At 42.7% G+C, this 12,608-nt stretch overlaps 1 protein-coding gene across 3 annotated transcripts in view; it reads left to right on the plus strand.

Annotated features, from left to right (window-relative positions):
• Positions 1-12,608, plus strand: part of EDRF1 (erythroid differentiation regulatory factor 1) — a 75,276-nt gene that overhangs the window by 22,370 nt on the left and 40,298 nt on the right. For all 3 annotated transcript variants that reach the window (XM_073685033.1, XM_073685034.1, XM_073685036.1), the window contains exons 7-17: positions 1,494-1,595; positions 1,813-1,934; positions 2,692-2,803; positions 3,783-3,930; positions 4,017-4,125; positions 6,401-6,512; positions 7,903-8,181; positions 9,399-9,470; positions 9,560-9,710; positions 9,931-10,116; positions 11,689-11,889. In XM_073685033.1, coding sequence (XP_073541134.1) covers positions 1,494-1,595; positions 1,813-1,934; positions 2,692-2,803; positions 3,783-3,930; positions 4,017-4,125; positions 6,401-6,512; positions 7,903-8,181; positions 9,399-9,470; positions 9,560-9,710; positions 9,931-10,116; positions 11,689-11,889 — 1,594 coding nt within the window. The remainder of the gene's footprint in view (positions 1-1,493; positions 1,596-1,812; positions 1,935-2,691; positions 2,804-3,782; positions 3,931-4,016; positions 4,126-6,400; positions 6,513-7,902; positions 8,182-9,398; positions 9,471-9,559; positions 9,711-9,930; positions 10,117-11,688; positions 11,890-12,608) is intronic.

Here is a 12,608-nt window from a genome sequence, read left to right on the forward strand (position 1 = left end):
GGTGGAGAAGGATCCAGCCTATTGAATATTTATCAGTCGATCCTTTTGTTCTTCCTTAGAGATAAGCTGCTACCAAAAGAGTCTGGGAGACGAGCGGAGCGCTCAGACGTATGGGTGTAACATATGACTTATGTTTAGCATCAGACTTGCTGGCATGCTTGCTGATTTCTCCGGGCATGACTGAAAGTCGGTGGCTCCCGTGAGAAATAAAGTTAATTTTCTCCTGGGTGTTGCACTTTCAGGATAGTGGCCGGGCACCTTAATAACCTATGTACTTGCAAATTAGTCACATTTCTGCTTGTAAATTGCGTTTGTAGCGTTATTGGACCTGACAGGTTCCCTTTAAAGTCATCTGGAAATCTACAATTTACTTATAAAATCAGTCATCAGTTTTGACTTCTCTAAATTTGTAACCTGTTGGAAGCGATTGCTGTGAATAACCCAGGGCACATCACAGTTTAAGGGAATGCCCAGGGAATCCCTGGGGAAATATTTGCTACAAGATAGGATGGCTTTAATCTATGTTATATTTCTTTTCCTGTATGAATCCTGAATAAAGTTCTGTATTCTAGTCCACAGTTCCTCAGACAATGAATAGGGCAGGAGCTGGGCACGTCTATCTATCCTCTTATTTCCCCTTCTTTTGCTTTGCTCCTTATCTATAGCCGGTTTTCTCTACCCTCCCTGAGATGCTTAGCTAGACAAAGGTCTTATAGACACTCCGCAGTAACAAAATGTTAGGTAATCTTCAAAGAAAGTTATGTATAAAGTTGCATAATTTTGCATTCAAGCAGCAAATAAACAATGATAAAAAAATAAATTGTGCGATGGTTCACATAGCTTTTAATATACCAGCACCTTTCTCAATAAGCCGCACGAGAGACTGGTTAGAAAAGATCTTCTCCCCGGCCATTCTATTTAAATATAGATCTCTCTCTGGGTGCTTGTATAGAGACCTGTCAGTCATTGGTAGCGTTCGGGGAGAAGCCTTCAGAGGCCCGCCAGCTTTCAGTAATGCTGACATCACCGGCTTTCAGTAATGCTGGCGTCGCCGGCTTTCAGTCGCCCTGGCGTCACCGGCTTTCAGTCGCGCTGGCATCCAGGAGAAATAATCCGACTTGTCTCTTGTGTGGCTCAGTCTCCGGCGGCTTTTAAAGTGTGTTTTTAGTCTGAAATACCGCAGTGTTCCAGAATTGAACATACATAGCTGAAATCATACAGCCAGCATCAGATTAAAGTAAAAACTAGGAACTCCTTTCCATTGACAACCTGCAGAATTCGGAGTACAGCTCTGGAGCATAATACAGATCGTAATTCTGGGTATAAGTTTTATATATCGTCTCGAGAAATGGTGGTAAAATCTGGACTTGTCCTTTTTTAAGGTTTTATTGTTTATCAAACAAGATGTAAATGATGCCGGAGCGCCTACTGTTATTTTATAGGAACGTGTATTCAATCAACAACCCAATCTCATGTGCTTGCCCTCTCCACAGGGAAATGTGACCACTCAGCCCTCGCTGCTAGTGGACCATGTTGCCTCTGCGGCTACCGATCCCAGTGTTCCCAGTTTGTCTATTGACAGGGAGAACAGTCAGGTATGAATTATGTGAAGCCACAGAGTAAACACATAATTCTCCAACTCCAGAAATTAATCTCACATCAATCACCGTAGTCGTAGTCAGACACATTGGTTATTTTTTTTTTCTGATTTTTCTTCGAATTTTCTGTTTACTCAAGACATTTCCATCTATTTCTTTACTGACTTTTGCTCTTGTCTTATCCTTAAGTTGATTCCTTATTTGTCTTATGCAGGGTCTTAAAAATGATTTTGTTAGGAACATCCTTTGGACGTTTGAGGACATCCACATGCTCGTTGGCTCTAATATGCCTATTTTCGGAGGAGGGAGATACCCTGCGGTCAGTTTGCGGCTACGGTAAGCTTCCAGGGCCAAAATGGATTTATATTGGCATTCATATAACATTGGTATCAATAAAAAGAACTAAAAAATGTATATTACCTGGATCCTGGGGGTATCTTAAAGCGACCTTGTACCCCAGATACAATTTGTCTCTATCTTCCTAATGAGTAGATGCCATTCTTGCTGCTCTCGTTTTATCCACGTTGGGGCCACTTCTATGAGGGATAAATTGCTGCCCCCCTTGGTGGTCCGGCCTCTGGGAATACTTCACGCAATGCCAAATAGAGGTCTGTGCAGAGCAGGGTCTTGATTTGAGCTGAGTTGTGCATGCTCGACCTCCTCTCCATTAACAGGACTGTCGGAAATAGCGGAGAGCTGAACTCTGCTTTCTCCAGCAGTCCCACAGACCATGAATGGAGCGGAGATCAAGCAGGAAAACTTCTGCTCAATTCAAGATAGGTCTATGCAAGCTCTTTTTGCTGGATCGCTGGGGGTTCTGCCAGTCGGAGCGATTCCCTAAGGATAGGGGATAACCTGCTATTTTGGAGTGCACCCCTTTATGGTACATTTTAAAAGAACCCTTGTGGCAGAACAGATACTGAGTTTTGCCTAGGCTAGGGAAGAGTAGGTGATGCATGATTCAAAATTGACAAAGGTTCCTGCGTCGTTCCTTGCAGATTGTGTGAAATTTGCACAGAAATCCGCTGTAAAATTTACAGGTTTTGCACATCATTACATGTTCATGTCTCCACTTTTTTTTTTATTAATATAGCGACAACAACAAGCCAATCAATGTGCTGACTGGGATTGACTATTGGCTCGATAACCTGATCTGTAATGTTCCAGAGCTCGTCATGTGCTTCCACGTGAACGGGATTGTGCAGGTGAGATGTAAAAGCAATGGCACGGGCTTTCCCCAGTTCCAATCCTCAAGGCCCCCAGAACAGATCATGTTTCAGGATCTCCTTAGTATTGTAATTATCATACAATGCAATGCTAAGGAAATCCTGAAAACATGATCTCTTGGTTGACCTAGAGGATTGGAGTTGGAATACTTCTCTATTTCATCTGACTGTTTTAAAGGATTGCAGTACCGATCTTTATGTGCTTTTGTCCACATAGATCAGGTAAATGTCCTTGCTCAGTCCGTGGAAATCTCCCCAGTCTTCCTGCATAATTTGCACATTTAGAAAATGCAGAAAAAAATGCCATGGCATGCTTTAAGGGATTGTCCACTACCTGGACAACCCCTATTTCAATTAAGTAGTCCCCATTGAAAAATAAAAATAACATACTCGCCTCCCACACGGGCGATGTTGTGTCTCACAGGGCTTGTGTGACAGTGTTATCCCACATGGACCATGCAGCCAAACAGCCAAACGAGGTTTTTCCGAAGGAAGGTAGCCCAATAGCGGCTACTGATTGACTGCAGGGCTTATGCGGCATAACAATGTCATGCAAGCCCCTGGAGACCCAATGCCAACATCACTAGAATGGTGCTGATGTCGGAGGAGTATATTTTTTTTATTTCGTAAGGGGGACTTCTTCATTATAAAAAAGGGTTTAAAATGAGTGAAAACAGGAATAATGGGATTCCAAAGACATACTGATAGGGAATGTAGATTGTGAGCCCCAATGGGGACCGTGCCCATAAAGTCTGTAAGGCGCTGTGGAATTAATGACGCTATATAAGTGAGTAAAATAAATAAATAAGTTACAATAATCATTGAATGGATGCCATTTAATGCAATGCTTCCTTTGTAGCAGCCAGCTGGTGCATGCTGCTGAAGGACCATGGTAAGATGTCCTTTATAAGCAGGAGTAAGTTTGACTTATTTTTCTTTTTTTTTCGTCCTTTCGCAGAAATACGAGATGATTAAAACAGAAGATATTCCTAATCTGGAGAATTCCAACTTCTCCACCAAGGTGATCAAAGACATTGCACAGAATATTTTATCATTTCTAAAGTCAAACTGCACAAAAGAAGGCCATACATACTGGCTGTTCAAAGGTAATACGGGGATGACTAGATGACTAGATATGTGGATTCTTTATCCTATGGGCAAATTATATTATTCACTTGTGTCGTGTCCTCAGCCAGCGGCAGCGACATCGTGAAGCTCTACGATCTCACGACCCTATGTGAAGAAACCGAGGACAAGTACCAGAACCCCTTCACTATGCCGGTGGCCGTGTTACTTTACAAGTAAGACATTTATTGACTATGTTCAGTGCACTTGTCTGAAAGTTATCCAGACTTAAACCGGTTTCCCACGGTCCGAGTAAGGGCTGGCCGAGGGTCTCCTGACCCAAACGCAACGGTCTCATTTATGCCTAGTCCAGACATCACAGGCTGTACTCGGCCCTTGAACGTCGGATGTGTGAAACTAGTTTATACTGTAATGTTCCTGTTGATTAACTTTTTGACTTAAAACTATAAGAAAAAATTTAGTTGTTTTTTTCATGTATAAGAAAAACACCCTTTTTTTTTTTTTTTGGATCAAACTTTGATCAGAGTGTCATCCGTTTTTCTCGTGCGTGTAAGCAAAAAAAACTTTGGAAAAATGGCCATACCAATGGTTGCACCAGCAAATTAAAGGGGTATTCCCATCTCCAAGATCCTATTCCAATATGTAGTAGGTGTAGTAATAATAATATTAGCAAATACCTTCAATTAGAAATGTAGTATAGGATTTTTGATTCGCTATGTCTCTTTCCTCATGTGCAGGCATTGCAGGACCTTAGGTATCCATGGTTACGTCCACTGATAAAGTGACGGTTAGTTAGCTGCTAGTGGTTGTAACCATGGATATTTAAGGTCCTGCAATGCCTGCACATGAGGAAAGAGACATAGCGAATCAAAAATACTATACTACATTTCTAATTGAAGGCATTTGCTAATATTATTATTATTACACCTACTACATATTGGGATAGGAACTTGGAGATGGGAATACCCCTTTAATATTACTCCATACTGTTACTGTACCTGGAGTGAAGATTAGAGGGGTCCTGGTGATCAAAGGATTGCACTTTCAACGCAACCAAGGAAAACGAAAAAAAACGATACAAGGATTAAAGTTTAAATTATCCCTCTTTCTCCATTCGGAAACTAAAAAAATAAAAAATAAATATTTGCTATCGCAGCAACTAAAGAAGTAACCAGCTATTAGTTAAACAAAATAGTGAATGGTGTAAGGAAAGGAGAAACAATACAGCTAGAAATGTCGGTTTTTTTCATCTCACACTTTCTCCAAAATTTGCAGTACAAAACAATCAAAAAGTTATACAGTATATATTTCAAAATGATATCAATAAAAACTACGTCAGCACGTAAAAAAAAAAAAACCCTCCCACAACTATCAATAGGAAAATTTTAAAAAATGGTGACACACAATGCAAATGTTATTTTTACGCATTTAAGAATTTTTTTTAATCCTGTATATAGATATAGATAAATATATCATTAGAGATAGATATATATATATATATATAGATATATATATATAATATTTAAATATAAAAAAAAAAAATTCCCATTCTCACGTACATTCACTCATCCCACATTTTAGTGTCGATGGAAAAGTAAAAAAAAAATATATGATTCTTGGAAGAAGGGGAAGATAAAATGCAAACTATGAAAAAACAAAAATTGTCTGCCGGATCCTTTCTGGAAATGTTCAGGCCAGCGTTTGCTCCATCCCGTATGGCGTCTCTTTTCGTGGAACGTTCTCTGGAGTTTCTTCTTTATATGAGCCATAATGGTCAGTTGCTGTAAGGAGGACGTGTGCTGTAATCCATGCCTTTGGCACACTGTATATGGCTCCACAACCAGCGTGTGCGAACACGAGCTTCTGTATATGACCATTTTTCTCAGTAAGGGGGTCGGGTACTCTCTTGCTCAAGCGTCTTCCAGGCTTCCCTTCTCTTTTACCTTCCCAAGTTCCCATACGAGGACCGTCCTGTTATAGCCCGGGGGCACTTTACACTAGTCACAGCTGTCATCCTTTATTTCTTCTGCCTCGATAAGCAGGAACAGGTTGTAATATTTATGTCTTGAGTAGAACCGAGACATCGACGGGAGTAACTGAGCCTCGTGTCACAGCGGGACAGTAAAAGAGCCGCTAAAGAATAATTATCTGCTGATGAATGAAGTGATTAAACCCATCCCTTAGTCCCTTCCTGCTAATAGCAGCCCGTTTGCTTTTTGAACACTTTTTTTGTGCTGTAATCCATGTCACTTATGATCTTTCCCCAGAGCGTGCTTGTAAACCAAGCCGCGGTCCCTGCGGAGCTCTGCGCAGTGCAATAACATTAGATATTTCACATCGTGCATTAAATGTGCAAAGTTTTTACAGCGGAACAGCAAAGGGAGATGTACGGCATCCGGTGTGAGAGAGGGGACCTCTTTTGGCAGTTTGTGGTACTGCAGGAGCAATGCACTGATGCTCTCTGTGTTTTTTTTTTTGTTTTTTTTCCAGGGTGGCTTGTAACATGATGATGAAGAAAACCCAAAATAGAAAACATTACGGAACTATTCGCACTTTGTTATTAAACTGTCTGAAGTTAGTGGATAAAGGACGGCACCCACAGGTAAGGTTTTACTCTCAGGACTTGTTCACACTACGGATCGTATGCGATTACAAGTGGAAATTCGTCATGCTGCAGGTTTTTTTTTCATGAGTAAATTGACCTGCAGTGCCGGATTATCAGTCCCACAGCATGTGTAATTTCTGATCTCTCATAGGTCGGCTTGGTTATCGAAATGATCCGTCATCCAGCCCCCTTAATCGAATAAAACATTCTCCTGTGTTAATAACAAGTGGATCAGCCAGGATATCAGTGCAGGTTTCCTAATACAAGTATTAGAGCTGGTGCGAATCGATTCACTGGACCCGGACTATTGGCCACGGCAGTAATCTGTGGCCACTGGACTTGCGCCGTGAGAACCACCTGGCGGCATCTGCAGCTCCTCTTACGATTAGCCGGCTTGGGGTGATGTCACTCCGCAACAATGACGTCGTTCCAGGCCGGATAATAAAAAAAAAAATGCCGCAGATGCCACCAGGTAAGCGGCAATTTCCATAGTTCCCATCCAGCTGCCACAGGTTATCGACATGGTCAATGGTCTGGATCTGGTGAATTCATCTGCACCAACTCTAAGGGTTATCCATCCACTCATCCTCATGTTATTCTGTGGGGCTGTGCAAATGTTCAATTTTTTTTTTTCCTCCATCCACGGAAAAAAATCGCAGCATGCATCAATTACCTCCGATTATTGGATCGAACTCGGCCATTCATGTCTGCGTCCATGGAAAAAATCGGGCTGCACTCGGATCACATCCGAGTGCAGTCCGTTTTCACAGACTGACAGAATGGAAAAGATGGAAAAGAGTTTTTTTGTGTTTTGTTTTTTTTTTCTCCACAGCCAAGAAAATTAAATCCCACGCTGATCAAACTTTGATTAAACTTTGTGTGTGATTAGCATAATTGGGCTGATTTTCTCACGGTCATGTGACCCTAGCCTAACAACTATATTTATTTCAAGAACACATCTAGACCTCTTTTGGTATCACTTCTAGTACATTGCATTCCCTAATCTTATCCTGGGGTGCAGCCTCATAATTCAGATAGTTGACATTGGAAAAAAATCAAAAAACTTTCTAGACAACCGCCCGAGGGTCTATAGAATAACGTATAGTGATTTCTGTAAGTTTTTACTTCCCCCAAATACCCTATTGCGAGCTCTGTGTAATCACGGAGTCAACAGGCAGTGCTGGGAATTTAGAGCTCTAAAGCCTGCAGAATTGTGAATGCAGCTCTGGAGCATATCAGTGCAGGAATATGAGATTTAGAAGTTATACAAGATATGTTGTTGCACTTTTTAATGTGTCCTGACTTGGCTGGGACCTTGTATGACTTGCTACTTTGCAGGAATAGCAATACATATTTAATATATTTTGCCTTTTAAATCTATTTCCAGATCATTGCTTCGGCCAACTACATGCTGTCAGAGCTGTTTCAACTTGAGCCGAAGAAAGAGGAAAGTGGAGAAGGATCTCTTAATGGGAACTCTGATGAGAGTTATAGTGAGGAGGAGGAGGAGGAGGAGGATGAAGAGGAGGAGCTGCCTGATAGTGATGAAAATGGCTCCTACACTTGTCCTCCTAAACCCCCAGAAGATTGCAAAGCTATAGCCATCATTAAATCCGTCCGGGAGCTGTCTGTCCCAGAGAAGTACAAGTCCACTCATCAGATCAGGGTAAGGACATTCCCATGTCTTGAGCATGTTGGCCTCTGCTACATTCATTGTCTATAAATCTTCTGAAGAAAGCCAAGTACAGCGCTCAGAAATCTGTCAGTCCCATAGACAAGAAATGGAGAGGAGTACCACATGCACGACCTCCACTCCATCATAACGGGGCTCTAGAGTCCTGTGCTCAGGATTGCTGGGAGACTGCTGGATCAGTAATTCATCTATTATACACTGGGAAATTTGGCACAAATTCTTCAAGTATTTAAATAATTACTGTGTTTTCAGACTGCTTGATCTCCTTTATTAGATAATGTGATAAATGGACAATCTATTTAAGGATGATGTGCCAGCCGTTAGGTCTCTTCCTTCTGTGTAGCTTCTTGCCACCGCCTGTTGCTAAATGTAATTCATCTCTTGCAACAGAGACAAATTTCAGTAAGTCGGGGCAGGTCTGTCTCTTTATATTACGTGGGGGCAGGTCTGTCTCTTTATATTACGTGGGGGCAGGTCTGTCTCTTTATATTACGTGGGGGCAGGTCTGTCTCTTTATATTACGTGGGGGCAGGTCTGTCTCTTTATATTACGTGGGGGCAGGTCTGTCTCTTTATATTACGTGGGGGCAGGTCTGTCTCTTTATATTACGTGGGGGCAGGTCTGTCTCTTTATATTACGTGGGGGCAGGTCTGTCTCTTTATATTACGTGGGGGCAGGTCTGTCTCTTTATATTACGTGGGGGCAGGTCTGTCTCTATATTACATGGGGATGGGTCTTTGTCTCTATATCAAGTGGGGGCGGGTCTGTCTCTTTATATCAAGTGAGGGCGGGTCTGTCTCTTTATATCAAGTGGTGGGGCGGATCTTTGTCTCTATATTAAGTGGGGGGCCATTCTTTGTCTCTTTATATTGGGTGGTGGCTGAACTCTATTTCTCTGATCCTGCTTCTGTTCTGGTAAGACTGTTAATTGGACAATAGCAGGAGCAATGCCTGCGGTGGACTAATAGAAAAGAAGTTCCAGGACCTATAGTTCTGGAGGAATGTTGATGAAAAGGAATTGTCCACTAATAGATGGAAAATTACAGGGCATAACAATTTTGACACTTCCTGTACTTATTAGACTGGATTAGGAACCAAAAGCAGGTTTACCTTATTGTGGGTAATGCTTTTTTACATTTTATTTGTGTGTGTGCGAGGCTTTAAATATTCTGTCGGTGCTTTCCTTCCAGCCTAGCTGCACGTTTCCGGTTTGCAGTGACACGGAGGAACGCTGCCGCTTAGTCCTCAGTTACGTCCTAGAAGTAAGTCCACATTCAGGTTCTTCAATCAAGTTTTCCACTTCCCGTCTTTTGACAACGTTCATGTTTTAAAGCCTTGTGTTCCTTTTTAGGGGTTAAAATCCATTGACGGCAGCATTAAGAAGGAAGGGGAACTGCCAGCTGCGGACCCCAACACGCCCATACCCTTAAAATATGAAGATGAGTCCGCCAACGTCGTCTCTGAGTGTCTGGAGAAACAGATGGCGCGCTTTATGCAGAAGAGTAAGGAGTTTCTATTCTACTTGTCTCTTTATATTGAATATTTCAATGGAGTTGTGACGTATCGGGAAAAAGCAAATTGCATTTTTTTTAATGATTATCTCCCCAAAAAAAAAACCACACAGCTGAGCGAGTGCATCACAAACCATGATCAAAAGCAGCAGCCCCAAAATTTGACGTGTTTGGTGACAGTGCCGTGTTTTTTTTTCTCCTATCTTTCTAGTGGAAAGTTGTGATAACCAATGCTCCAGCAGATCCGGCATCGTCCCCAGCTCCTGGCAGTTCAAGATGAAGCTACAGCTGATTATTAAAGCCTCCAAAGCTTATTACGTGCTCTCAGACGCTGCAATGAGCCTGCAGAAATATGGCCGAGCCTTGCGATACGTCAAGTTGGCCTTACAGTGTTATGGTAAGTCACTCCTCATACGCTCGCTTGGCCTTTTTGGCAGGTGGGTACAATAGGTGCCGTTGTATTCCCCTGACTTCAAAGCCGAATCTAGTGTTCTATATAGAGAAAAAGCTACAAAACGCATCCCATTGTTTTGAAGCCATTTTGCCTTTTATATGGCTGCATTTTAGGGGGGAAAAAAATCCAGCTCCTTCCCAACAGCTTACACTTGAACTGCCGACATTCTCCTCTTATTAGTTTTCTTACCCCATGGACTGATTTGGGACGTCCCATGGTCTCTTGTGTTCCCCCAATGAAACGTCCAAGAAAAGAGAATTTTTGGTACTCACTGTAAAATCTTTTTCGTAGCCTTCATTGGGTGACACAGCACTCTCCCTTTTTTTTGGGTGGTCTTTATTTTATTCCTACTGCTTTTGTACTAACTAAATAGAGGGGTGTCGGCAGACGAGGTGTAGGCTGTTGGGGAAGAGCAGACTTTTTGGGGGGTTTGTGTATTCCCCCCAATGAAGACTAAGATAGAGATTCTATGTTGAGTACCAAAAATCCTCTTTTGGTCAGATTCTGACCCAAAACTATGGTGGCTAGCAGCATGTGAATTAGCCTGGTTGAATGGGTGATTGGTGGGGGTGCCAGATGTCGGACCCCCTCTGACACTAGTGCTGTCATCAATATAAATTTAGTGGACAACTCCCTTTAACATAAATATTCAACCCTTGAGCAAAAGGTGATAATGTCCTTTCTTGAGGGAAATTCTTTTGGAAAAAAACAGATTCCCCCACTTCCCCAGAATGACGAGATGCATCTTTTGATCCCTAAAGGGCTTCTCCAGTGCTATGATATTGATGACCCGTCCTCAGGATAGGGCATCATCATCAGATTGGTGGGTGTCTGGTGGGCTTCCCCAGCTGTTAGTTTTTACCGCAGTGTGCAGGGCCAGAACAGCACAGCTCCATACTGCGCATAGTGGCTGTTCTCAGGTACTGCAGCTCAGCTGCAATACCCGAGAGCGGCCACGACGGCGTAGAGAGCTGTGCGGTGCTTGCTCCTTACACTGCTTACATCCGGTTGCAGAGGGACGATCGGTGGGAGCGCCAGGTTTCCGTCCCCTACCGATCTAATATTGATTACCGATCTTAAGGATAGGCAACCAATATCAATGTCCTGGACATTCCTTTTAAGGCTACCTGGACTTGGCAGAGTTAACCAGTAGTTTTTTTGCTTTTTTTTCTTCAATATTTATTATAAATACTTATTAAAAATAAATGGATTTCTTTTCAATATGGTTTACATGGATTTATGGTCCAGTATATGAACAGGACCGTGGGAATAAATTTGTCCTGCATGGTGTAAGATATTTACAAGGGACGCGGGGGCAGCACTCGGCCTCTTCTATACTGGCGTCATTATGGGCTGCTGGTGGGAAGTGTTTGCTGGCTGGTGGATGGCTTCTCTCCCCCGGCTCATCTGGATGTGGGTGGCTTTGTCGCTTAGGGTCAGTGCTGATAGATGCTACAATTTTGCTTTAGGATGAAGATTGACCCGTGCAGCTTCTCTCTTCTTCCTCCTCTTTAGATGCTTACAGCTGCCTATGTACTAATCAAGTTCCCGAGGTGATGCTGCTGCTGTGTCAGTACCTCGCCCTCTGCGGAGACATCCAGCTCATGCTGGCCCAGAACGCTGGCAATCGAGCCGCCTACTTCGAGGAATATAATTACCAGACGAGGGACGATCAGGAGATTCTGCACAGTCTGCACCGAGAGTCCAGCTGTGAAGGTGAGTCCTTCCGACCTCCGTCCCTCCGACCGCCGTCCTGCCGACGCGTCCTCATTGTTTCCATTGTATAACCTCCTCCTTACTAATATGATTTCCCCTCCAATATTAGATCCAGTGGGAATTAACTGCAACTAATAAAAGGTCCATGAAAGCGCAAACTTGTAGGATAATAAACTGCAGACTCTGCGCCTTGCAGAGGTGGTGATGAGGTGCTGCAAAAAGTCTCGCAAACCGGCAATGCTTGTGCCTTTTGGCAGTGCTGTTTTGCCATGATCTTGTTGTCGTCTCTACCTTCATGGATATACAAATGGCAGTTCTTCTGTCTCGTGTTTTTTATGGTCAAAAAATTCATTGATGACATTAAAATATTTTTACAATTTACTGTAGGTGATAAGCACGGTAACTCGTATACATGGCTTAGCTGCTGAAGAACATCTTTTTGTAAAAAATAACCCAGAGGATCCTGCTCTGTTTTAGATCAAAACACTTTCAACGTTTTTCAAAAAGGTTTGCAGCAGTTTAGTGTGTATTATGATGTTCCGCAGCAGCTGACGTGCATCTATTGAGGCTGTGCAGGTTCTGAGGTGCATACAGTGAGGCTCTGCAACAGCTGAGGTGTGTAATGAGGCTCTGCAGCAGATCAGGGTCGTATAGTGAGGCTCTGCAACAACTGAGGTGTGTAATGAGGCTTTGCAGCAGAGGAGGTGCGTATGGCGAGG

This window comes from Phyllobates terribilis, unplaced genomic scaffold (assembly GCF_046119375.1).
Source record: "Phyllobates terribilis strain yellow unplaced genomic scaffold, ASM4611937v1 Scaffold_5__5_contigs__length_657084704, whole genome shotgun sequence".
NCBI classification, from domain to species: domain Eukaryota; kingdom Metazoa; phylum Chordata; class Amphibia; order Anura; family Dendrobatidae; genus Phyllobates; species Phyllobates terribilis.